Source organism: Pseudomassariella vexata (assembly GCF_002105095.1).
Source record: "Pseudomassariella vexata strain CBS 129021 chromosome Unknown BCR38scaffold_1, whole genome shotgun sequence".
Lineage (NCBI taxonomy): Eukaryota > Fungi > Ascomycota > Sordariomycetes > Amphisphaeriales > Pseudomassariaceae > Pseudomassariella > Pseudomassariella vexata.
Window position 1 is genome coordinate 1,502,188 of NW_024467956.1, and position 24,922 is coordinate 1,527,109.

Sequence of the window (24,922 nt, forward strand, 5' to 3'; positions counted from 1 at the left end):
GTTAGCTTAGTCATCAAGCTTATTCCCCAACACGAGCATGCCAATACTCACTAGGTTAGGTGAATGTATAGAAATTTCCGATGTCACTCCAACTGCTTCGGGACTGTTAGAAGTGGCTATTTGGTCTTCGATCCCAACAACAGAATACCGTCAGGGGGCCCCTTTTCACGAAGCCTATGCCTTATCAATCCCGCAAATTGAATCAATCGAAATCATACACAGATTCCACCAGTTTTAACGAACGCAATCAGAGTGGAGTTTGTCGATTACTAGACGAAGAAAAGACATTCTGAAGAACGTAGAAACAACGCAAATCTAAATATCCTCCGCGAATAGAGGCTCATTCTCAGAACGAACGCCAGGTAAAATTCGATGCCCGTGCCACAACGCGATTGATGGGTATCTTCAGCCGAGACAAGCATCCTCTAAACTTAGGTAACGTGACATTCACGCCGTATGCGCCTTCGTAACCCGTATTCCCTTCATTCCGCCATTCCATGGCATACATGCATTTACGTTTATTCATTCGTTTCGTTCTTCCGAGCCCCAGAATTAGAAAAGTCGTTGACGTCGGTAGAGCTTTTTGATGAAATAGAGCTACTCGTTGCACGCGTAAAACTCAACTAGCTTGTCATCTCGACATCGCTCTGGTGTCCACCGCCTTCCTGGATATCTCCATCTTCAAGGAATTCCTCGGTCAGCCCCGTGTTGCTTCTAGGGGCTCGGTTGGAGTACGAAGTGCCTCCAGGGGGCTCAAGAGAAGTCGCAGGACTCGAATCTCGGTTCTGGCGTCTCTCGGGTCTCGCGTACGGCTCTCGTGGAGGAGTGCCTCGAATTGAAGCCGACCTTATATGCGAGGTTCGGCTCAAAGGGGGTCCACAATCCGTTTGTGTGGCATTATAGGATCTTTGAGCAGCACGTCGAGTATAGCCTCTGGAAGGAGGTCGTTTGGTAGAAGGGGTCAGAGGAGGAGATTTTATAGCAGTAGACGAGCCTGCAGGAGCACGTGGGGGTTTGAAAAGTCCGGAAGGAGGGCTGCTGGTTTTTGAGGGTGTTCCAGGTAGGGTTCTGACAATGGCTTCTAGATTAGAATCTTGAAGAGATTTCTGAGCAGCACTTCGGGAACAGCAGATGTCGGAAGCAGGTCTTCTGGCAAAGGGGGGTAATGGTGACAAGGTCCTAATCGATGATGATCCAGCGGACAGAGGGCTGCGCTGAGAAGATGATGTTGGAGGCCGAGCAGCCAATATCGCACTAGATTTGTTTCTGGTGATGTTAAATATTGAAGACAGCGTGGAAAATGCAACGGTTCCACTTGAAGTAGCGGCACTAGGGATCGCTCCTTTCACAGCGTTTTGAGCTGTAGAAGAACTGGCCGGTGAAGTTGCAAGGCCCCATGTTCCATCAGCAGTTGTCTTACATGAGCCAAAAGGTAGAGGGCCGGCAATTAGGTCGAGGAGTCCAGGATTATGGCGACTAAAAGGAACAAGTCGAGCAGGAGTATTGGGAGCAGCCGAGGATCCATCAGATTGAGTCCGAAAGCTCACAGTGCGCTCAGTCGGGGCCATACGGACGTTGTCCTCCTCGAGGTCATTATCACTGCTGCCACTCCGATAGCTCAGCGAGCCTTGGAGAGTTGAAAGTCCAGTACTCGTGACTCCGGAGCCAGAGATCTGCGAGTTGGTATTAGGGTAAAAGAGCCCAGTCTGGGGGCGCTTGGAATTCTCGTCACACTGGGGCTCTTTTCCTATGGACTGGATCAAGGAAGTTCCGGGGCCTGAGGGAACAGAGCCTAAATCATTGGGTTTTGGGGGTCGAAAGGCTGAAGAGCCAAGTGCCGTAGTCGCGGGAGTCAAGATGCGAGCAGCATCGGAACCAGCAACCAATAGACCACCCTTGAAAGGGCGACTCGCCGAAGAAGTAGAAGCGGCATATTTGTGTGGTGTAGATCTCGGCAGCCGAGGAAGACGCCGTCTCGATTTCGCGAATCGGGCCGCAACAGATTGAGCCGCAGACTTCCCGTTGGTCGTCTGATCATCGCTGTGCTCTCTTCGCGCATCATCTTGATCGTCTTGATCCTGATTTGATACAGAGCCAGAAGAACTCGAGTTGTTCGTAGAGCCCAGCAAGTTGGAGCTAGAGCTGGAAGTAGTCCATGTGGCAAAGCCTGAGGGGCTGGATTTAGAGCTTCCAGCGGAAGAGTTGCTTTGAGTGGGAAGAGCACAGCCTCTGTAGCGACCTGTTTTTGCCATGAATATTAGTAAATGGGGCGAGAAGGGGTGACAGGTAGATAGATAGATAGTAAACGTACCGGCTTTAATCTCATATTCGCGAACGTATTGAGCAGCGTTGGGTGAGCGACGGCGAGTTTCAATATTTTGGAAGTAGTGCTCGACTATTATGTAATTAGCGTGCTGATTAGGCTTCGAAGCCAAGTAGAGCTCAACCGATAAAGATGGGACTGCTCAAGTGTCTTGAAGGATAAAATGATATTGGATCGCGTAAGTGACATGTAAGACTCAGCGAGGGGTAGAAGGAAAGTACGTAGGACCGCGAGAAGGGCAGAGGGGAAGTACGCGGGACCGCAAAAGTGGCATACGTAAGTGAAGATACGACTCAAGGAGGATGGAGGGGTCGAAGGGAACAATTTGTGAACGCGTGAGTGGGATGGGCAAGTAAATGTAGGACCTAGGGAGGAGTAGAAGAGAAGTAAGGTACTTCGGACCGCGACAGGGGTAGAAAGCCAATTGACCGCCAACCGCACGACAATCTCCAGGACAGGCAATGCTTGTAAGGGACAGATGATGCAGTGATGGTGACTCCAGGAGGTCTCCAGAGGATTGAGGATATTTGGGAAGGTCCGAAAATGGGGGAGAAGTCAGTTGATGCAGAACCCTTGACTCTGCATAACAGCCAGCAAGTCGCCCCTTGAATGCCAGAAAACCAAAGACAATAGGAAATTTAGTTTACACATCAGAACGCCGCTGTATTCGCGGCGGGAATCCTCCCCCATGGCTCTCTGCATATCAGCAGCCAGGTCATTCCACGATCGCTCAGGCTTCGCACGGTCAACGCCGGCTCGCTTGGGCCCGACCGACATGGCTACGCGCCAGAAGTATCTCTCCTCCTTCTCTGACCAGACTTTGCCACCCATATTGGCTCTTGTGTGTGTACGTGTGCGTGAATCGATTGCTGCAACTGCGTACACGATGTTCTCGGTGGTGATACCAGTGCTGGCAGTGGTGATACAAGTGAAGAAGCAAGATGGACCTGCAGAGGCCGAATGCGTTTTATGTTAGTGATGGCTTGGCCAAAGGAAGAGGTGGATGTTGTAAGATTCAGGGACAGAGAGGCATCGAGGGATCGAGCTGCTTTCGTGCTTCGAACAAAATTCATGTGAATTTGGGTCCTCATTACGAGGGAGGGGGTTACGGAGTTGATGTGGTACAGGCTGAAGGGGGTTGCTGTTAGTGGTGGCTTGACCCGAGGAAGAAGAGAAGTGGAATAATTGAGTACAGAGAGGCACCGAAGGATCTAGTGCTTTTATGCTTGATCAAAACTCACAGGATTTTGGTTGCCGAATACGGAAGAATGGTTGTGTGATCAAACTAGGAGAGACGGAAAGGGTATGCTGCTAATCGTGGCTTGGCGAGAGAAAGAAGTGGAAGTGGAAGATTCAGGGACGAAGAGGAACGAATGATTGAGTTTGTTTTATGCTTCGAACAAAATTCACTCCTTCGATTATGGAAGAGGAGGTATGGGGTGAATTCGGCTTGTGGATTTGCTGAGTTCAAGTATTCACCCCCTTGAGAGTGAATTCGAGTTGTTTAGACACTTCGGACGAAAAGCCTCCTTCCTCTTTGCAACAGGAAATGGGGATCGTGTAATGACTGAGTGTGGCGACAAGGTTAAATGTGAGATCCTTTTTCCCTTGTCAACAGTAACGGAGATCATGTAGTGAATTCGGACTGCAGACCTCCTTCCAGATTCAGTGAATGGAGATTTTGTTGTGAATGTGATGGTGACAAGGTCGAATCTAACAACCCTATCCCCCCTTTCACAGTGCATGGGGTTCTTTTAGTATCTGGGTATGGTGACAAGATCAGACCGTATACCTCCCTCTTCCTCATCGACGGTGAACCGAGGTTTTGTTATAAATTGCGATGCTGACCATTGACCAAGTTGAACTGAAGGCGCTCCTCTCTTCCGACTTCGGTTGTGGATCTTGTGTAGGGTGAAATGGGATGATGACTCGAGTCAGGTGAAACTAACTCTCCTGATGACTTACAACAACTCTGCTGTCAATACAGACATATCTGGACAAAGGGTTCGGTAAGTGCAAGACGCGGCTAACACGCTGGTTTTCCCAGGGGCGATCAATCTCCACGTGTGGATCCTCTGAGGGGGTGGTTAGTGTCGAATATGCTATTGTAAGTCCGTGATGATTCTCTAGAAGCGACAATCTTCCGTGGTGCCATACTGCGAGATCTTCTTTCTGCCTAGCTTGATCAATTATGATTTCGCAACATAGCCTCATGGTCTTTCGGTGGATCAAGCAACTAATAGTTTAGCGTCAGTCCATTGTCTTTCGGACGAAGCGATAATTTTCGAGGCCACGATACTCTGAAAACTCTCTTCATGGTATTGCCAGTCACGACGCTGTGTTGTAGTTTCGTAATCCTTCCGTATAATGAGCAACTATCTTGTAGCCCGTTAGACTATGACAAAGTGATGCTTTTCAGCGTGCGATACGCAAATTTTTGTTTTTCTCTCAGAGATCAGGTAGTATGATGTTGTGGTGCGGATTCGTGACCTTGCGGTAAAATGAACAACTATTTGAGAGTCATTCAAGGATTGCTCAAATGAAGTTATCTTTGCAAAAGTACGAAATTGTTGAGGTTATTGCTTCTCAGCTGCGTTGGACTCTTCGTATCCAGATCCATGGGCTCTTCTCATCCAGAGGTGTTAGTTGCTTCTTATCAAGCTGTGATTAATTGTGTTTGGATGGCTCGCCATCTTTCGGAGTGGTTGGAAATCGTTGTAATAGGGAAGCCGCGGGTTTAGCCCCCTTTCCCGATTCAGCACCTACTGCTGCGCTTAGGGCAAACAAATACAAGCGCTTCGCCTGTACTCAGACCCCATGGGCTTAAAGAGCGCATGACCACGTTCGCGAAGTAAATCGGTGGATAATAGTTGCCAACCACAGATCTAGCAGAGCCCACGAGATTGTTAGTTCTTAAGTCTCTATAATAATACACGTACTCTTTGCCGAAACAATATAATCCTTAGTAGGATGTGTTGCTCATGGACACCGCCATAATGAGTGCTCTGCGAAAGCAAACCATTTGGTCTCATACGGTTCCGTAACCTTTTCGGCCCATCCAGCGCTACGCCATTCATGAGTCTACTCCACCCCGTAAAGTAGCTTACAGTACTCCCAGTATTCTGGATACCATCCAGCTTGCTCCCAGTCCACAATTACCACGATTCTTTGAGAGTTGGCCCCGCCTGAGATGATAATATTCCCGAGTGTAAGGTCTCCATAAGCGAAATAGATATAGCACATGTCCGGCAGCAAGTCTCGATAGGGGCCAGTGATTCCTTCCTGTCCGGGCCTTGAACGAGTATCAGCAGCGAGCAGCCAATCATTAAATGACTTGACAGTAGTGAATAGCCCATCATCTTAATCATTCTGGAAGAACCTATCTTGCACAGTGCCACGACTTATATATCCTATAAACGTGGTTAGTTACTGAGAGAGTAGAAGGGAATTCGAAAGATATGAAATATGTACCGATGAAAGTGTCAGAGCCTTGCGAAACCTGCCTTAGCGCGGTTATAATCTGTGCAAGATCATTACATATCAACTTATTATCCACCTCAGTAAGCGCTGGCTATGCCTCCCGCAGTGTTTTGCCAGGGATGAGACTCATATATTAAAAACATTTGTCCCTATACTTACTCCATCCGAAAACTTCGGGTACTGGAACTTCGTTGTTTGGGAATGCGCGTTTGACTGCTCTCATTGTTTGAGCTTCTTCCAACCTAAGGTAAGAAGGACCCCCGAATTTGATCGCGAGATTCAGCTTCTTATAAATAGCGACGCCCTCCTCGAGGTCTGGGTTCTCTTTGAGGACGTTGGCTGGTGTTGGTAGCTGGGGTGAAGCCAGCGCGTGAGAATGAAAAAAAGATGTCTCAACGAAGTCGACTTCTGCAATTGATGTATCCGGCAGAGAAGATACGTCGAAATACGTCTGCTTTGAGCTTTCTGGCACCATTGCAGGATGGACGTAAATAGGGCAAGTGGATGACAACAAACGATGGGAGAAAATATTGAGACTTGAACTTGATTGCGCAAAGTTGGACAAATGAAAGAGGATTACGGAGTTGCTGTTTGGGGAAACGGCGCGATCAAAATATGCAAGGCAGGTGTGGGTAGATAAAATATCCTGGGGAGAGGTTAAACTTATCGGGTTAGGCGGGGGTAGTTGAAATCTTCGGTGCAGGCGACGCCGTTGAAAGATTCCGAGTGGGTTAGAGCAGTCGGGCGTAGCTAAAGCATCCGGACCGGCGGGGGTTTGGAAATAACCTGTTCAGACCAGACGGACATCATATCTAAAACAAGCGGGCTGGGTGAAATAGCCCGGGCAGTCATGAGAGAGATCTACACAGCCAATTCCCAAGCAGCACAAGTGTACATCTTCCAGCCGAAGTGCTTCGCAAATAATCCTTGAGGTCAGAGTGAAGATAGGTATCCAGGAATTTAGGAAGTCGGACGCAAGAAATTTGGGTAGCAATGCTTGATGAACAACGACGCGGTATTGTTTTGCCCCGGACTAGAGTTGAGGAGCTTGCCTGGAAAAGTTTGCCAGAGACAGATACAGGTATGGTATGTGTTGGATTGTGGGAAAATGGTCTTGCATTGAAAGTGTCATGATCTCTGGAGAGTCCTGGACGAAGTGAACGGCGGCCATGAGGGCCTTATATAGACAGGAATGACTGATGCCTGTCCCACAGACAGGACTTGTGTGGTTCGATGGGTGGTGGTAATATTGGCCCATAACGTACGGTGCGTAGCCATATGTCCTTCCAAGACTGGTAGTCTTGGTGTAGTAGTCTTGACGGTCCAACAGTATGATGTTGATAATCGATCGTTCTGACCTTGTCAGGAGGCGTGGGCTTAGCGCAGTGTCGCCTGAGGTCAAATGCCGACGGGCCTGGAGATCTACCAACAGGTAAGCCAACAGGTAAGCATACAGCGTCAGCCTGATGAGAATCGATGAAGTGGATAGGATGCCACTATTGAGAATCTGTTGCTAACCGGAGCTCCGGCTGGAAAATTGACATTCTCACGCTTCCCGGCTTGACCGGTTTATCTGCAAAGACGGAACTTGACGCCTGACCGGGTTTGTGTACGTCAAGATATCGGGAAAAGTACAATCTTGCCATGAAAGAATAGGAGGGGATGAGCATTTAGAAATGTTGGACTACCCCGAAGGGCATTTATGACATTAAGTTCCTTGAGAGCAAGAATGAATTCATGCAATTAAAATGGCTAATATGATGTTTCCACGGGTTAAAGTAGTGTTGTTGCGCTGTGAAATGATGAAGTCCTGTGCTTATATAACCTGGAACCAACGCTGCTATCTCCTACCTAGTCTCCTGTCAAATTCTCCCTATCTGTTCTAAAACGCCAATGCCTCTTTCAAATTGTCAGTCTCAAATGCTAGCAGAAAACTGAGCTGTGCTAGAAGCACCACCAATGGCACCCTGCCACATTATACCTACAAACTCGCTGGTGAGGGTATCGGGTCCCTGACCATATCACTTAGCATCAGTAATTGTGCAAACTACCATGATACACCTAGTATGCCAATGTGCGAGCTTGCCAGCATGGTAGTACAATGTATTCACCAGTTTGCTGTTTTGACCTGTCTAGAGCAGAGCCTTGTCTTGATCTATGTGTATCTCTTACATGCGCCACCTCAGTGTTGGAAATTCCTTTCCAAGAAAATCCTTTCCAAAGCCATTCATGGGTGAAGTGAACTTGCCATACGGAAGTCGGAGCCGCTAATGTGGATCCAATTTGCGCATCAAACCCCCAGTTGAAGCATATCTATTTGTAGTATAAAAAGTGTGTTCAACCTACATTACTAATAATTGAACCGTTGAAATGTTGTCAAGATCCCATAATTTAATGCTTTACGTTGTTCTTGTGTCCACAACTTCGCGCCCTCCTATGCCCAGTTTAAGTTTAGGCTTGGATCTGTGGTACCGCCTTTAGTTAATCCTATATCCAACTCAAGTTGAACCCATACTTTACTCTTTGATATCACCTTCGTTTACCACAAGCTCAACTCAACTTAAACCCACCCTTGTATATACGCCGTTATCTTCACATACTCCTAATGTCAGCGGAAACCCATACTTCCATGCACGATATCGCCTTCCTTTACCCCCAATTCCAGCTCACTTCAAGCAAACGTGCTGGTATCTGGCAGTACCTCTGTCAACTCCGAAGTTCAGCTCAATTGAAGTCGCCTTGTGATTTTTACTCATTCCGATACCCACCCAGGCAAGTATTAAGAAAACACACTGTTATCATATCTGCTAACTTATCTTGTTAATCACATTAGGCGAAAAGGATGCCAGCCTTCCGTACAACCTTGGAGACTACGCTGTTGCCTCATTTTGTCGTAATATATTTCTTGTGGGTGTCACCCAGATCTTGCAAGCTGTAGATGCAGTAATATAGCCGCGAGCCCGCTGGTCAATCGCGAGAAGAACCCATAGGAGAACGCAGTCGAGGGTGGCTCGATGTTTCCCTGCCACGTAACTCGTCCTAGCCACCAGGACACAATAACAAGGCAAATCACACTCCAAACCAAACCCTGCAATGAGTAGCGAACGATCATGGTCCATTAATACCGAAAACCTGATGGCTGTAGTAATACAATATTGCCCATTTCCAGACAAAGCCAGCACTCTGCCTCACTCGAAAGGGCTCTGAGGGTCGGATGGCTTATAACCACGGGCCAACAAGAAAGAACCAAGACGGAGGTCGAACCTGGCGAACTGAGTTCTATTAGTAGAGTGACGAAGGTGCGAGGAGGATTGACCTACGATACTCTTTTCTTTCAGGGGTGCGACGCCCTGCTTGATCCAAATGCCCCAGCTGCCCATCATATTGGCAAGCATCATGTCCGTCATGAGGCGATCTCCAATAATGGCAATCTGGCTGGGATGCGTCACTTGAGTCTCCGGGTGCTTCTTGAAATGCGCCATGATTTCATCCTTGCAACCTGGCTTCTTCACCTTGTGCAGGAGGACCGAGACATCGGTGGCACCCTCCAGCTCGGCGGCTAGGTTGTGATCCCGGTCATATGATGTGGCACCGGCTGTGTTGGAAACTATCAGAAGTTTGTGCCCAGGGAACTCCTTTTGAAGTTGTCGAAATCGTTCCTGATAATCCGATTAGAATTTGAATTATAAGATCCGGATTCAGAAACTTGGCGATGTGACACCAATTGAGGGCAACTTGCTTACAAGGTAAGGGGGATGAATCTGGTTGGTTTCGGGATACGCAAAACAATCGTCTTTGTCGAGGACTACTGCTTTGATTTCCACCTTCTTCCCCTCAAACGCCGTGTTCAATGGCACTGGCAGGTCATTGAAAGTCGAGGCTGTTGAGTGAGGCAAGCATAACGAGGGTTTCGCCAAGAGTCTGAATACATTGACCAATCCTGAAAGATTGAGGTTCAGCATGGCAGCCCAATTTCGGGGCAATACTCCTGGGACTTGCTTGTTGGCTGTGTTTTTCCACCTGATGCCAAGTGGAAGAGGTCGAAGGCTAGCATGTGAGCTAGCATATGATGGTTGTAAGCCAACTTTTGGCATGGTCTGTGCTTTCAACCCTTGTAACGCGACTCTGGAGTACGCAGTACGCGATTTCCCGTCCTTAGGGCGACCTGTATTGGCCAAGCTTGTCAAATTAGAGGTGGCGATCTTGAACCTGCCTCATTTTGACGACTACGCAATTTCTGGAGCCGCAATTGCGCGGCCAACCTTGTGTCAACAAAGAGGGAATTCTAAAAGCTAAAATCTTCTTATTTGCGCACAATGGCGCGCCCGAAAACCACCAAGCCGAAACCAGCGAGCGCCGGCACCCGCAGTTCAACGAGGAAAAGAGCCCGCGATCATGAGGAACCCGAGGAGACCCCCAAAGACAGCCCACCAAAACGAAGAATTGGAAGGAACAACAACCCTTCTTCCGTGAAGGCTGCTGCGAAGAACACCCGATCAGCCTACGATGTTCCCTCGGATGACGAGGAGCTCAAGGCGGGCTCGGCTGTTCAAGATCATGAGAGCGGCGAGCCGGTCGAAGAGCCAGCGGATGATCCCCCACCAAGAAGAAAGCGCGGCAGGCCAAGTGCCGCATCGCGACTGAATGGTGTCGCTAGCGGCCCGAAACCGACTTATGTTTCTCCTGATGAGGACTCAGTGGCACTGTCAAGGGAAGAAGGGGACGATTCAGCACCAACAGCAACTGGCCGCACGAAGCGAGGATCTCGGACTGCAGCTGTCTCGGCCTCTGACAAGGACACTCGAACCAATGGCGAGGTATGCACACCTCGGGGAAGAAAAACAAGAGGCAAAGACACAGTGACGCCGTCAAAGGTAACTGGGGCAGCCAAAGCGGAGACACCACAATGGCGACGGAATGACCGTTCTGCGCGGAAGAAGAGCGCCAGGGCTCTCATAGAACGTGTCATTACAGGAAACGCTAGTGACGAGGATGACGAGCTTACACGGAAGATCTACGAGTCCAGCGAGGACGAAGATGAGGAAGAGGCAGACCAAGACGAGGCGGTACCCAATGCTGGAGCGCCTGAAAGTGCTGCAGTGACACCATCAAAAAGACCTCGTGGAAGGCCCAGAAAAGACGACACAACACGGGCGCGAAAGAAGTCTCCCACGCCGCCCCGAGATTTGCCTCCACATGAACTCTACTTCTCTCAAAATCGGCCAGGTCCTTCAAAGACTTCAAACAACAACCTTGCCTCACTTCAACTCCTTACACATGAAGACTACTTCTCTATACTCCATGAATACAAGAACCCGCATATTGAGGATGTTGAATTCCTCCAGTTGTTACACGCTGAGTCGTTTCCACAATGGGTGTTTGAACTGTCCCAGGATTTCAGTATCTGTCTCTATGGGTACGGGTCAAAACGGCCCTTGTTGCATAAATTCGCAAGGCACATGTACGACAGAGCATCTGACCACACCACGAACAAGATTGTGATTATCAATGGATATGTACGGAACACTGCGATTCGAGAGATCCTGGGAACTGTAGGAAGTGCAGTAGATCCGTTGTACAAGCCACCCGCTGGGAATCCCTCTGCTATGCTGGAAAGTATCAAAACCTTGCTGTCCTCGCATGATGTGCATATCACCATCATCCTCAACTCTATCGATGCCTCACCACTCCGAAAACCAGGAATGCAAGCCATTCTTGCTCAGCTTGCATCACATCCACGTATCCAACTGATTTGCTCAGCGGACACCCCAGACTTCCCGCTGCTCTGGGACAGTAGCCTCCGATCCGCTTTCAACTTCCTTTTTCACGACTGCACGACATTTGCTCCGCACACTGCAGAGATCGATGTTGTCGATGAGGTCCACGAGCTCCTGGGCCGCAAAGCTAGGCGTGTAGGTGGAAAGGAAGGGGTTACGTACGTTCTGCGCAGTCTGCCGGAAAATGCCAAGAATCTGTTCCGCCTGCTGGTTGGCGAGGTGCTGGCGGCCATCGACGAAGAAGGGTTTTCCGCAGGAGAGAACCCAGGAGTCGAGTATCGTATGTTGTACAACAAGGCGGTGGAGGAGTTTATCTGCAGTTCTGAAATGGCGTTTCGGACATTGTTGAAAGAGTAAGGCGCCTACATATATTCACTTGACGTGCCTAGGCTGACATAACACAGATTCCACGACCACCAAATGATTACGAGTCGTAAAGATGTTCTCGGCACCGAGTTGCTCAGTGTACCATTCCGAAAAGAGGAGCTGGAAGGTATCCTCGAAGATCTTATGTCATGATGAGGACTTTACCCCCGGTCCAAAATTCAACGCATATCCACGTAGACAAAGCATAGCACTGGTATGAACTTATGATACCCTCACCTATCTAATCTTGACCGTAACTCCAAATATTGCTCTAGTCTACGTCCTTGATCAATTCGCTCTGCTTGTCCAGTTCACTCCACTTCGGCTTGCCGTCCTTAATATCGACTACACGTCTCGAGTAGAAGATATGCATTGTCGGGTCGAACGCTTTCTTGGCCTCGGGACTAACGAACTTGATAATGGCCGGGAATATCAACACCATGTTGCGACCCTCGTCCAGAATAGGGGCGTGGCAGTATGAACAGCTGACTTTGCAAGGCAGATCATGGTGCGTGTGGTTCTTCTCTGAAGAATAGAAAGCAAGGCCTTTAGCCCCGTTCTCGAAGTGTAAATCATTCTTCTCGAAGACAGCGGCCCACTGGAACGGTGCGCCTGGTTTTAAGCGTCAGCTGGGGGAGAACCATGTGGATTGGGGGAGGAAAATTCTACCGTGGAGAGACTGGCAATCCTTGCAATGGCAGAACTTGCTAGCCAATGGCTTCTCTCGCGACAGCCAGTACTTGATCCTTCCGCATTTGCACTGCGCAGTGTGTTTCTTCTCACATGTCTCGTTCTCGTCGTGGGTGCGGTACGGCGGGTTGTTTCTCCAAGAGCCTTCCTCGGTGGTCTTCAGTTTCTCCTCTTCCTCGTGGGTCCTGACTGTGTTGTGTGCCTTGTTTGGGTGCGCCAGTCCATCTTTTGACGTGGCGTGGTGCTCCTCGTTATAATGCTCGTCGGCGGGTATCTTGCGCTTCTTAACCGATGTTTCTGATACCATGTTTGAGGCGATACTGGGTTTTCGTGGGGCAGTGGATGCGAATGATGGAATTTGTTAGTTTTCCTTGCCGCACCTTAGGGCAGAGTGTATTGAGTTCTATGCTATTCAAAGTGCAGTCGTGCAAGACGTGGTAGTGACCAGTTGTGATGACGTCGTGGAATGCGCCAAAGGGCTCTGAGCGTGGAGGCGTTTCTAGGCTTCAGCATGGCCAACTGCTTTTCCACAGCCTCTAGTGTATTAGATGGTTCTTACTTTTCAGTCGGTCTTAATGGAAAATTGGTGTTTTTCAGACAAGTGAGGTTCCAATCGTCATCCCGAGGTTGTGCATGTAATCCATTTATACTAATGTTGGCGTGGTCCCTCGGACAATTATTAGTGTCCTAGATTCCCAGACCTCCTGCCCAGAACCCTGGAAAAATCTGTAAGGAAAGAGCCGTTGTGGCGGGCCGGTCTCAGCTGATAAGCTGAGTCGGGAGGGATTCGCCCCCGATCCGGTAGAACCCCGGAACCGCCCAGCTTAAGAGGAGAACTCGAGACGCTCGCACCTAGTTTAGATTCTTCAAGAATCAGTCTTGCAATATACGCACCCATACACTGGCCTACTTCCTTTGCACTACCTGACTATTATATTGTGAGACGTGTGGTATCCTCGTTACAAAATCTCCATCTCTTCCACATGTATCACATCTTCTAACGTCGGGAGAATGCCACAGTTAGATGTAAGGGTAGCACAACCCTCTGAGGTGACACTCTATCAAATTTCACTTCATTCTACGGAGCTTAGGTCCAGGAGTTGTCGTTGATCATAAGGGGGTAATGACCTCCCCACGCTTGCCTTTTAGGGGTATGATACGTTGGCACGCGGCTCTCTGGGCTAGCTCGACAACACGATGCCTGTCCTGTGTTTTGTCTGTACTCTGTGCCAAAATCCAGCCATTTGATCTGGGTTCTAAATTATAGTTCACCAACCATTGAATTGCCATTTGTGTTTATGGGGTCGTTTAGACGGCCAAGTATTGTCGTCTTACATTATTTCTTCAGCATTCTGTCGGAGGTTTTTGGTGGCTTCTGGCAAACACAACGTTGGTCAAGACAAGCAATGTCTTCGTGGAAAGTCCTTCTATTAGACGGTGGCGGAAAAAGAGGTGCAATTCGAGGTGGTCCAAATTTGAAGCTGGAAGAAGCTACCCTGGAGCGGCCTCGTGCTGAAGTCTCAAGCCGTCAGCTGGTATCGGCCGAGCCTAAATCCGGGACATCTGTAGGGTCCAGCCCGATCTTACCCGCCCTTAACCCAGGAGCTTCGAAAAAGCGAACTCATCCCAGGAGCCGGAACGACATGAGAAGGAAATGTGACGACAATGTCATCTCGGCGCGATGACATTCTCCCGAATCTGCCAAACCCCTACATGGGCGTGCTGCCCGTCAATGCCCCAGATGCAACACGAGACAAACAGCAGCCGCGAACAAATGCGGCCACGGCTGCCTCGGCGGCTAGTGTCCGCGCCATAACGTCACAAGCCATCGCCTTCTACTTCCGTGCTCCCGTTAAGGCCTTCTTCCGGACGCGTGTGGACTACCTGGCGTACGCGCGAAGTGTGCATCAAGCGCAGATGGACATTCTGAAGCAGGCTGCATCAAACGACCGCACAGCATCGAGAGTAGGCCTTAGGCTGAGACAGGCATGGCAGCTTCTGCGGGGCACCACGCCTGGTCTCCTCACTAGCGCGATTCGGGAGCATGGATGGGGCGTGATACCGCAACAGATCCTGCCCCCTCTTATCGCCAACGTCACCGTGGGTGCTGTGTTGTACACGAGCTATCTGCAAATCCTGGGTCAGCTTCATGAGGAGAGTGGGAGGGCAACTAAGCGGGTGTACCCACCCCCGGGTCCTGCTCACACCTTCACGGCGGGGTTCTTGGCAGGGAGCATTCAAAGTGTTGTTGCTGCACCCCTAGATGCGATTCAGGCGCGGTATGACCACCGAGACTTGATGCCGGCGAGTGGCAAGGGAAAGCCGAAGAGTATGTGGGCTTTCAGCGCAGACAAGCTGCGGGAGATCGGCCCACGAGGCATCTTCGCCGGCTGGGGCCTCAGCTTCATGAAAGATGGGTTCGGAAGTGCCATATTCTTCAGCATGTTCGAGTTTGTAAAGGCGCAGGGATACTATGGATTCGTGACGTGGTACTACGGCGGGCTCAGTGAGGATATCGTCAACTTGCTCGCGAGAAAAGGGTCTTCGAATCGCCGGACAGCGGTGGATGCAACCGAAAGCAACAATGAAACCGGAAAACCGGCCATCATAAGGCCACACTACACCATCGAACCGATATTTCTCCTCCTTGCGGGAATCAGCGCCTCATTTGCCCAGCAGGTTCTCCTTCACCCACTAACGTACATCCAAGTAAAACACTGGGACCATTTGGAGGAACTCGACGCCAAGGCTGGTCGAATTATGGATTCGGCAGCCGCGGACGCTGAAAAGCCACGGCGGAAATGGAGGATGTTACGAGCGTACTATCGCGCCTACCAAGAAACGTGGTCTCGCCTGTTGGCTCAAGCTGCATCAGAGGGTGTTGGGCTGACACATTGGTTGTATCGAGGATTCTGGTGGAATACAATTAGACAGGTGCCCAGTACGAGCGCTGGATTGATCATATTTGAGCTGGTCAGAAGAAAGTACGGCATGGGAAATGAAGAGGTGAGGATTACCAAAGATGGGTACGACATCCTACTCCGCTAGTCTTTGAGAGGTATAGAAGGCGTCGGGGCGTTAAGAGAGCGTGGCACATATTTACGCTGCTCACTGTACAGATTCTGGAATAGGAAGAGGTGGCATGTTATTCATCATAAAGTGAACCACTCTTCGACCCCCATTAAGAATCGTTTAGATATTGTGTCATGTCCGAGACACGCTGAGACCACCTCACTTACACACCATGGAGCACGGAACAGTTTGAAAACATGAAAAAACCACATAAATTTAGTAGAAACACATGTTCCCGTGATAAGATCCATCCCAAATACCATGAAGCCATATCGAAAGTCTTCCCGGTGCCCAATAACGTTCCGCCCGGCCATTGAGAGCTTCGAGTGCGGAGTTGGCTCAAATGACGCAAATCCCGGGCGGTCCGTATTTAACCACCTCAGATGTCGCCGACCAACCAAACATTTCTAACTAATAGTAACCAGCGTCACTCCATCTTGTCATCCTCTTGCAAAAGATAGCTCTGAGCTGGCTCCGGTGGACAAATTACAATCAGTCAAACGTCCGCTGGGTCGGCTTCTCACCACACCGGCCAAACGAGGCTCACAATCTCATTGGCATCCCTGCCGTAGTCAGAGCCGAACACCGTGAGGCGTCATGAGACCCCACGATGCACTCAACAGCGACGATGCCAAGGAAGCGCAATGGGAAGCTGCGAAGGGAGCCGCGTTCGGCGCCGTGAAATGGGGCGCTATGTCTGCTGTGTTGGGGGGAATAGGCTACGGGTTCTCGCCACTGTACCGGGGGTTGACGATTCAATTCAAAGTGTAAGCTCGACACTGCTTCCACGCCTTCCACCGCACACTTCCTCATTCCTCAGCTGGGTCGTTTGGGCGTCTGCATGTCCGGGCTGTCATTTGAGATTGAGTGGGAATGACTAATGCGGCGTGCAGATACATCCAGATGTCGGGCATGATAGTGGGCAGCATGATTGAGGCCGATGCGAGGATGCGCCAGTACGAGCAGCAGGTGCGAATCCAGAGGCGGGTCGCGAGGGATCGGGCGATGTGGGAGACGTTTGAGCGGGAGTTCGAAGAAGACGGGGGACTACCGCCGCCGCCGAAACCGAAGCATTTGAGGTGATCAGGACTATGGGCAAGGGATTAAAAGCTTGCCAGGAGCTGGATGAAGCTCTTATGTGAGGTAGTAGTAGTTGAACATGTACAGCACTTGTAAATATTCAGGGGCTATCTGAACAGGGGACCTCAGCCAGCCAGCCAGCCATCGAAGCCAGCCACCGTAAACTCGTGAACGCCTTGCAATGCTATCCCATTCATTCGCTTTCCGTATTACCTGCAACGTGACCACTTTAGAGGCACGCAGCCTGTTACTTATTCGGCTTACTTTTGCTGGAAACGCGCCGGGTCCATATTGATCTTGCATAACCGCGCCACACACCCACTCAACTGCAGCAGCGTCTGCACGCCCTCCAGGATCTTCATGTGCGTGAACCCGATCTCCTTGATGAATTCGAGCTTGCTGTGCTCGCTGAGCGTCGGGATCGTCTTGGTGACCTTGAACATGGTACTGATAATATCATGGCTCGAGTAGCCCAGATCCCACAGCTCCCGCAGGGTGTCCAGAGCGGTCTCCACATTGCCCTCATAGCACGCCTTCAGCATGGCCTGCACCTTGATAGGGTGCGGCGAGTCTACCACCTTGAAAACGTTGTCGCCGCTCACGAACCCGAAACCGGCGAATGTGGATTGCAGGTTGTTGATAGCCTGGCGCATGTCGCCCTCGGCGCTGAAGACTAGTGCTGCCAAGCCGTCGTCGCTGTATTGCAATTTCTCGGCTTCAATGATCTGCAGGAGACGCTTGACGACTTGCGCATCGGTCAGGCGGGCATATCGCAAGATGGCGCATCTCGACTGCAGCGGTTCGATGATCTTGTTGGACTGATTGCAGGCGAATGCGAACCGCGTAGTGTTGGAGTAGATCTCCATTGTCCGGCGGAGGGCTTGCTGCGCACCCGATGTCATGCTATCTGCCTCGTCGAGGATCACGAGCTTGTGTCGGCCAGCGGGCAAGGTTACTTTCTTTTGGGCGAAGCCTTTTATTCGGTTGCGGACTACGTCGATACCTGCAAAGTAGCATGGTTAGATGATGTGCTGTATAATGCGACCAGATGAAATACTTGCCTCGCTCATCACTGGCGTTCAGCTCCAAGACTGCTTCCTTATATAAATCTCCAAGCAGCTGTCGCGCCAGACATAGGACGCTGGTTGTCTTTCCGATACCAGGCATACCGGATATGATGACGTGCGGCATGTTGCCATCTTTCGCGATGATCTTCAGGCGCTCGACGGTCTCGGTGTTGCCCACAATGTCGTCGAGGAAAACGGGACGGTACTTCTCTACCCTGCAGTTGCAAGTGTCAGCTGAAGCCAAATACCAACAATGGGTACCGGGTCGCACTTACCAAGGCAGCTCGTAGGTAGCCACGCCATTTGTGGCACCAGTCAGAGCCTTCTTCGCTGCTGAAGTCGACGACTCGCCGACCTCTGGTTTCGCTGCTGAAGGCATGTTGGGTTGTGTAATAGCTGGTCGCGTTGGAAACAGAGAACGAACGTGCCGGACGTCACGAACGACAGTCAATTAACGCGGTTCGGAAGCTGGCGACGCGTCTTTGGGAGAAATACGCTAAGCCCAGTCGGGGCCCACCCTAACAAATCCTAAGCACCCTGAGTCTCTGTCAACCTGCACATCCCTTTCCTTTGACAAGTCATTCTTATTGATGGTATTTTACCGAACTCCTGGCCTTCAATGCGGTCTTGGAACCGCGGGCCAGTGGATAGGGCGGGTATAGCCCATGTCTTCGACTCTTCGCAAAATATGGCCAAACTTGCAGGCGAAACTGATAAGTTTACTCACGCCTTCTGTATGCCATGGTCCCGAGTTTGAGGCTCATTGGCAGGGAAGCAAATGCATTCATGGTTGCCGTATTGTCCACTCAGAAAAAAACAAAAACTTTCAGGGATGAGAGGGATATGCGCAACAAGAGACTGCAAAAGTGATATATTTGCGAAACGTTAACTCATATAGAGTGAGAAAAGGTTAGAGTCATGAGGTATGTTATAGAGACTGTTCTCTAATATACTTGGGGATTTCAGCTTTTAAGCTTAGTTAAGTAATCTAGTCGATTTCACAATTACGCTGGAGATATCCACACCCTGGCTAGTTTTCGAACATATTAACCTATCTGATTTGATGTAGTTGGAACTATAATATAGGTTAAGCGGGTTCTTTGTATGTCGAGATCGAATCTGCTCTAAAATATCAGTACCGAGGTGATTTTACCCTTGATCAGCAATAGCCTCGGTATCAACGACAGGTGATGTTTTGTTATTTTGTTTCAATGTTAAGTGGCTCCTCAGCCATGGGCTTAGAAATGTCACCAAATCTCAAACGCATCAAGCTTCGATTTCCTAGTATTCAACTGCCGTTTTATTTCGCCATTCAAAAGTCCCATGACGAGATTGGTCCCCACCAAGTAGTGATAGGCTTGATCCTCCTCCATCCTCAAGGTGACAGGGACAGGAGGACGTTATAACACACGAATAACGTCACCAGACCTCACAGAGTCGAGAGTGATGCCCGGATACCTGCTCGACCCACTTCTAGTCTCAATGGTGTCTGCAGCAATGCTTTCATGAGCACCTGCCAACGAGCTACCTTCCTCGCACCACTGGGGTATGGGATATGCGGTTTGAACAAGTTAGACCCCGCGTCGTGGATGGGAATGCGTTGCTGAAAGTGGTAGAATGCGAAAACTGCAGTCGCTTTACCACTTGCTAGGACAGGAGGATGGGGAGCCCAAGATGGCATGTCCGTCTCCAATACTAATTATTTGGCCTTTACAGATAGGTGCAGACCTCCACGTTTCGGGAACAATAGCCGGATTTCGTATTGCTCAGGGTAATCCGCCGTAGTCGCGTAGGCAATGTAAGCCCGGATATAATCAGCATAAATGTCGACGACTGAGATATCATACCAAGGCCTGATATCCACTGTCGCCAACCCTAAGAGGGTGAAAATATGGTCCCTGGCGTCCGTTGCAGTGAAGCGATACCCTATTTCCAGAACACTGCAGCTTTCCATAATACACTCCCAACTAGACCATTTCGCTTTCCTTTCTCTTTCCCGTAGCCAGTCCATCTGCCTCAACGCCCAGGCGGTTGTTTTCGCCGAGCTGATTGGGTGCCACGCATGCCATGGTAGCCAGTCCGTTCCATTCAATTTCGTTTCAGCACCTTCTGCGCCTTTGGCAGTGGTTTACTGCTACATCTGATATACCGGCGATATGGTATCTTGGAGGTGTGATCATGATATTGCAGTAGATACGTAACCGAAGAGTAAGTTTCGGGCCAGGACGGTCTCCAGGACAGTCCAGATGCGTCGCCAGTAAAGAGCACGGTAAGGCTGTTCCATCCTTCATTACCGTTCCAGTGACTTGCATCAGCATCAGCTTCCGTCAAGCTTGACTTGTCCCTAATCCAAGTGATGAGGTCAAAGGGGTTCTTAGGGGTGGCCTTGAAGATAGTCTGTACTTTACGATCGGGCCAAGTGGACATCCGCGTTATCTTCCCCTAGCCAATAGATGGCGAGCACAACCCTAGATGAAAACGACCGAACCAACTGAACCTGCCGATGGTGCTTCTCCAAGTCCTCCTGGTTTAACAAAGAGCATCAATCCACACTCCGAATGACTGCGCATTCCACTGTTACTGTACGTTGCGGAAGCGGCCACTTGTTCTGCGTTGACGGTGATGCATAAGACCGCCCAGACGTAGGATAGGGCCGTGAATTGCGGTTCATCATCAAGCGGGACGACTGTCAGGCGCAGTCTCGTTGTGTCACAGTATTCCGTAAAATCAAGCAGTCTGATCTCCGGCCTGACTGCTTCGAGAGGGTGGTAAAGTAACATTGTAAGAAACAGAGATTAAGTTTGTTGAGACTTGGTACGTACAACATAATGCATACTTGTGAGAAACATGCAATTGTAAGTTCCAAGCGAGCTTCTGCAGGTTAATCCGTACTGCTATCCCGTATGCCAGCTCGGCTTCCTGAGGTAGCACTTGGTGTTCGCTTGACAAGTCAAAGAGTAGGGGAGTCTAGAGAGCCACGACGTAGAGTATCTCAATGTACACCAGTACACCAGATGCAGCTACTAAATCTCACAACGCGCCAATGTTCTATTGTTAGCTGGAGAGAGTATCGATGTCCATTTGCATGGCTTCCACTTCCTCCTTTCTAATTAGTTACCCCTTTTTTTTATGTCCGGTAATCCCCATTGATAGTGATGTACTCATGGGAATAATCACAAGTCCAGTATGTTGCCTTCTCCTTTCCAGTTCCAAGGCGCACGAGGATCTCCAGGTCCTCGTGCTCCAGGATCTGGGCTGCTCTTTCTTCGTTAACGGTTTCGGGCTCACCATCAACCAACAGCTTCAGCTCAGCGCTACCGTCAGATGGAATGAAAGAGACGTTAGTCTTCTCGGGAATGATTTCGGTCACTTCGTTCTCAGGGGCGCCTGGCTCGGTGATCATAGAGTAGCCTGTGGCGCAGAGAATGCGGCCCCAGTTGGCATCCTTTCCGTACAAAGCAGTCTTGACTAGCGGTGACTTAGCGATAGTGCTAGCGATCCTTCGCGCCCCTTCCTCGCTCGAGGATTCCTCGACCCTAATGGTGACGAATTTGGTCGCACCCTCGCCGTCTCGAACGACGAGCTTGGCAAGATCCGTAGAGAAATCGGAGAGAACAGCCTGGAATGCTCGGTAGTCTTCAGAGCTCTCTGATGTAATCTCGGCACCTCCGGCAGCACCGTTAGCCAGCAAGGCTACCGTATCGTTGGTGGACGTATCGCCGTCAATGGTGATGGAGTTGAATGATTTGTTGACGGCATTCTTGAGAAGAGATGGCAAAACAGTGGATGAAATGGGTGCATCTGTGGCGATAACTCCCAGCAGCGTTGCCATGTTGGGGTGAATCATGCCGGCGCCCTTGGTCATACCCGCAATGCGGTACTCCGTCGAAGGCGATGAAGGAAGACCAAAGCTCTTAGAGATGAGCTTGGGGAATGTGTCTGTCGTGCAAATGGCTGTAGCACAGGACATCCAGTGATCATGCGAACCCCCCAGTCGCTCGAATGCTGCAGGCACATTATCCAAAATTTTCTTGATCGGTAGCCTGCTGGGTGTTAGCTGTGCGCAGTAGGTACGTTTCTAGCTAAGGTTACGTACCTTTGTCCGATAACACCAGTGCTCATGACTATTGTGGCCTTGTTGGCTCCGAGAGATTTGTCGGCGGCGCCAGCCATGGCCTCGGCATCCTCCAGACCGCCCTTCCCGGTCACCGCATTGGCACATCCTGAGTTGATGAGCACACCCTGGAGACCTGCATTCTTCCTTAGCTGCAGTAGGTTACGACTGAACGTCACCGGAGCGGCCTGAAACTTGTTCTTGGTGAAAACAGCAGCTGCGGCACACGGACGGTCTGAGGTTATGAAGGCGAGATCTGGCTTGGTGGTGTTGCTGGGCTTCACTCCGACAACGGTGCCCGAGACTTTGAAGCCTTGGGGATACGTCCCGCTTGTTGGAACATACTTCTTCTTCGCCGCGGGAATAGCCCCGCTGGCAGGAGCTGAGTACAATCGCCTGCCGAATTGGACCGGAAAACGACTTAAATGCACCATGTTCATCGTTGAGGATGCGATGTCTTTTGGTTGGTCGCATGAGTCAAACGGCTGACTTAAACAACGGGTCAGGAAAAGTGGCGGTGACGAATGGCAGAATTATACTTGAACCATATTGAGACAGGGGTCACAAGCGACGACACCGGTAACGGAGGTAACGGAGCTTCTGGTTATTCAAGACAAAGCATGAAAATTCTTATTGGTGTCAGCGAGACGCGATGAACAGTCAAGAGACAACATTTTTGGCTTTACCTCGAGGGTGATCGCCCCTTCACCATCTGCGCCGGGAGCAGCAGCTGTTTCGTTGAATATTGTCCGGGAAAGTATCTGCACCGATTAGCATCTCCCCCTGAGGACGATGACAAGGCAAAGCAAACTTACTTCTGTATAGTCGATCCCATCGCTCATTCACAACATGGTCAGGAGGCTGTTGTTGGTACGCCGACCACTCCTGAATTCCGCTGTGAAATACCACATCCTCGTGGACTCGGGCGTCGGTCGGTGAGAGACCACACCAGCGCAAATATCCAGGCGCCATTAAAAACATGGAGAGGAAATAGATGAGCACGCTGGCGCCTAAGTTTTCTGGTGAAGCTCTCCTCGATCAACTATTGGGTCTCCAAGCTGTCTTCATCCAGAAGAAGGCCCTGCTGGTGATGCTTTTCCTCCGTGCTATCCATTTTGCAGCAGGTAGAAACTTAATGGAGTATAGCGACCTGAAGAATTATGATCTTGAGCGAGTAAGTTTTTGAAGTTAGTTGGGTGCATGAGACACCTCAAACACACGGTCACAATCAAGTCTATCTAGGACTATTCTAAAGTGACGAAAACATTTTCCGCGTTGGGCTAGGTTCAGGTCGGACTGACATCATAGTTGTCATAAGACCAGTGGGCAAGTATGACGATTTGAAGATTTACTAGTTACCGATCCACTCAGATATCACAGGAGTGGGATTACGAATCAGGAAGGAGAGCCTAAACCGAGTATTGTCGTCAGATGCATGGTCAGCGACACCATCGAACCGGTCAGCCACGGGGACCACATCCTAGCCGAAGGACTGCAAGCCGCAGCCAATACACAAATTCCGGCATATTAAATTCAAGGCCAAAATAAAAACGACGAGATAAAGACTAGTCTAAGTAGTATTCATCAAGTACGTAGATCATGGTGGCGACAACCCCGAAACGCAGGGATGTGGGACAGAGGCGAATTCCCGGAGATGACTAAAATATGCCTCTGAAGACGGTATGACGGCTCTCGGACCTTAGAATTTGAGAATGAGCCAATCTACTTAATAATTCGACGCTGATAAATACTCTACTGATTCACCTTTATCAGGCAGTATAGTCAAATCCTAAGCACACACCAGGCCCTTTTCACTCACATACCCCCAGTTACCACAATGCGTCCATTTCAAGGTCTATCATAGCAACTTCTCAAGTACAACGAACCTAACGAAATGAGGAATGACTTTGAGCAATTGGAATCTTCATATTCGCGCGTTGGAAAACCAAGACGCGCACTGATTTTCATTACTGCCCTCGTTTCTTTCCTGTTAGGATTTTCTGCCCACACTGGATGGAATAACGCCTTTAACAGTGATGTTGGATTCCCACATGGTCTTGTGTGGACACCGAACTTGTCTGCCAGTATAAGCACGAGCTGGGTGAAGTTCCAGGGCAAGCTCATGGCTGGAGCCCTATAGGGGACCGCCAAGCAAGAGCATTGATGACGCATGGGATCGCTTAACAACAAGTCCCGGGTTTGACGGCGGTGCTATTTTGTTAGGTGTAAGCAACGAAGGCATAAAACGGTCGCGTAAAACAGACGATAACAGCTGGTTCAACTCGACGGTGAGGCTGGGGGGAAATAATGGTGGTGGTTACATGGCGACTTTGGAGATTTTCCATCAACTTCACTGTCTGGTAAGCAACCGAACGCCTCTATCGAGGCATAGCATAAATTTTTCCATATTGCATAATACCGCATTTAACGGCTAGAACATAGTGAGAAGATACACCTACCCCGATTATTATCCACCAGAGATCCTTGGTTCACCAAAGTCTCTGCGTGCCCACGTTGGTTGAAGTGCTTCCCATCTTATTACACTGCGCGATTACTCAGTATTTCTAGACCACTGTATAGACATGATCTGTAAAGTCTTGATGTGCTATGCGGATACAAGCCTGGTACGTTTCACTGGGTCGAAGACAAGGAGGCCGCTGTGCCCGATTTCAGCACTTGGCATCAGTGTCGAAACTTAGAGAATGTTTTGGCTTGGGCGAAATAGCATGAGGCTTCTATGAAACAATACTTGATTAAACCTGATGGCGTTTTTGCAATGCAGTCATTGGACTAGAAACTATTGAATATAAATTCTTAAGTCTCATCGAATTGTACTCTTTGGGCTTCTGTCGAGTGCTCGGTAGAGGTTGTTGGGTATAACACTTGTTTATTTGCTGGAGAGATGTGCCACTCGCCTCGCCTCAGCTCTGCCTATGTCATAGAAAAGCTTGCA

At 49.8% G+C, this 24,922-nt stretch overlaps 10 protein-coding genes across 10 annotated transcripts; 3 read left to right on the forward strand and 7 right to left on the reverse strand.

The window, feature by feature from the left end:
* Positions 1–2,303: 2,303 nt before the first annotated feature.
* On the reverse strand, positions 2,304–3,154 carry BCR38DRAFT_328326 (uncharacterized protein; the record flags this gene model as incomplete). The annotated part of the gene is made up of 2 exons (XM_040854839.1): positions 2,304–2,395; positions 2,971–3,154. Coding segments are annotated over 2 exons (276 nt in total), but the record flags the coding sequence as incomplete, so codon positions are not given.
* Positions 3,155–5,240: 2,086 nt separating this feature from the next.
* BCR38DRAFT_416434 (uncharacterized protein) lies at positions 5,241–5,843 on the reverse strand. Its single transcript, XM_040859100.1, has 2 exons — positions 5,795–5,843; positions 5,241–5,733 (listed from the first exon to the last, which is right to left on the reverse strand). Exon 2 carries the CDS (start codon positions 5,689–5,691, stop codon positions 5,479–5,481), a length of 213 nt encoding a protein of 70 aa, XP_040720903.1. The 5' UTR covers positions 5,692–5,733; positions 5,795–5,843; the 3' UTR covers positions 5,241–5,478.
* A 21-nt stretch (positions 5,844–5,864) lies between these two features.
* Positions 5,865–6,343, reverse strand: BCR38DRAFT_416435 (uncharacterized protein). Its single transcript, XM_040859101.1, has one exon. The coding sequence runs from the start codon at positions 6,276–6,278 to the stop codon at positions 5,937–5,939; it is 342 nt and encodes a 113-aa protein (XP_040720904.1). The 5' UTR covers positions 6,279–6,343; the 3' UTR covers positions 5,865–5,936.
* A 2,648-nt stretch (positions 6,344–8,991) lies between these two features.
* Positions 8,992–9,765, reverse strand: BCR38DRAFT_479815 (mitochondrial PGP phosphatase; the record flags this gene model as incomplete). The annotated part of the gene is made up of 3 exons (XM_040863206.1): positions 8,992–9,075; positions 9,124–9,462; positions 9,547–9,765. The coding sequence occupies 3 exons, from the start codon at positions 9,763–9,765 to the stop codon at positions 8,992–8,994; spliced, it is 642 nt and encodes a 213-aa protein (XP_040720905.1).
* A 354-nt stretch (positions 9,766–10,119) lies between these two features.
* On the forward strand, positions 10,120–12,099 carry BCR38DRAFT_330916 (origin recognition complex subunit 2-domain-containing protein; the record flags this gene model as incomplete). Its single annotated transcript, XM_040855004.1, has 2 exons — positions 10,120–11,933; positions 11,985–12,099. The coding sequence occupies 2 exons, from the start codon at positions 10,120–10,122 to the stop codon at positions 12,097–12,099; spliced, it is 1,929 nt and encodes a 642-aa protein (XP_040720906.1).
* Positions 12,100–12,217: 118 nt separating this feature from the next.
* BCR38DRAFT_330014 (Mss4-like protein) lies at positions 12,218–12,943 on the reverse strand (the record flags this gene model as incomplete). Its single annotated transcript, XM_040854922.1, has 2 exons — positions 12,218–12,558; positions 12,616–12,943. The coding sequence occupies 2 exons, from the start codon at positions 12,941–12,943 to the stop codon at positions 12,218–12,220; spliced, it is 669 nt and encodes a 222-aa protein (XP_040720907.1).
* A 1,279-nt stretch (positions 12,944–14,222) lies between these two features.
* On the forward strand, positions 14,223–16,105 carry BCR38DRAFT_416440 (mitochondrial carrier domain-containing protein). Its single transcript, XM_040859102.1, has one exon. The coding sequence runs from the start codon at positions 14,302–14,304 to the stop codon at positions 15,682–15,684; it is 1,383 nt and encodes a 460-aa protein (XP_040720908.1). The 5' UTR covers positions 14,223–14,301; the 3' UTR covers positions 15,685–16,105.
* A 200-nt stretch (positions 16,106–16,305) lies between these two features.
* BCR38DRAFT_479819 (uncharacterized protein) lies at positions 16,306–16,791 on the forward strand (the record flags this gene model as incomplete). The annotated part of the gene is made up of 2 exons (XM_040863207.1): positions 16,306–16,475; positions 16,602–16,791. The coding sequence occupies 2 exons, from the start codon at positions 16,306–16,308 to the stop codon at positions 16,789–16,791; spliced, it is 360 nt and encodes a 119-aa protein (XP_040720909.1).
* BCR38DRAFT_7901 (replication factor C) lies at positions 16,785–18,392 on the reverse strand. The gene is made up of 3 exons (XM_040865649.1): positions 18,131–18,392; positions 17,850–18,070; positions 16,785–17,791 (listed from the first exon to the last, which is right to left on the reverse strand). The coding sequence occupies exons 1-3, from the start codon at positions 18,232–18,234 to the stop codon at positions 17,049–17,051; spliced, it is 1,068 nt and encodes a 355-aa protein (XP_040720910.1). The 5' UTR covers positions 18,235–18,392; the 3' UTR covers positions 16,785–17,048.
* A 2,581-nt stretch (positions 18,393–20,973) lies between these two features.
* BCR38DRAFT_7937 (arginine biosynthesis protein ArgJ) lies at positions 20,974–22,513 on the reverse strand. Its single transcript, XM_040865651.1, has 2 exons — positions 21,952–22,513; positions 20,974–21,898 (listed from the first exon to the last, which is right to left on the reverse strand). The coding sequence occupies exons 1-2, from the start codon at positions 22,407–22,409 to the stop codon at positions 20,983–20,985; spliced, it is 1,374 nt and encodes a 457-aa protein (XP_040720911.1). The 5' UTR covers positions 22,410–22,513; the 3' UTR covers positions 20,974–20,982.
* Between the last annotated feature and the right edge of the window lie 2,409 nt (positions 22,514–24,922).

Coding starts and splice junctions, on each gene's coding strand:
- BCR38DRAFT_416434 (XM_040859100.1), bottom strand. CDS start 5,691: ATGATTAAGATGATGGGCTATTCACTACTGTCAAGTCATTTAATGATT.
- BCR38DRAFT_416435 (XM_040859101.1), bottom strand. CDS start 6,278: ATGGTGCCAGAAAGCTCAAAGCAGACGTATTTCGACGTATCTTCTCTG.
- BCR38DRAFT_416440 (XM_040859102.1), top strand. CDS start 14,302: ATGTCATCTCGGCGCGATGACATTCTCCCGAATCTGCCAAACCCCTAC.
- BCR38DRAFT_7901 (XM_040865649.1), bottom strand. CDS start 18,234: ATGCCTTCAGCAGCGAAACCAGAGGTCGGCGAGTCGTCGACTTCAGCA. Junction 18,071..18,130: donor GCTACCTACGAGCTGCCTTG/GTAAGTGCGACC, acceptor TTGCAACTGCAG/GGTAGAGAAGTACCGTCCCG. Junction 17,792..17,849: donor GAACGCCAGTGATGAGCGAG/GCAAGTATTTCA, acceptor GCTACTTTGCAG/GTATCGACGTAGTCCGCAAC.
- BCR38DRAFT_7937 (XM_040865651.1), bottom strand. CDS start 22,409: ATGAACATGGTGCATTTAAGTCGTTTTCCGGTCCAATTCGGCAGGCGA. Junction 21,899..21,951: donor ACTGGTGTTATCGGACAAAG/GTACGTAACCTT, acceptor AACACCCAGCAG/GCTACCGATCAAGAAAATTT.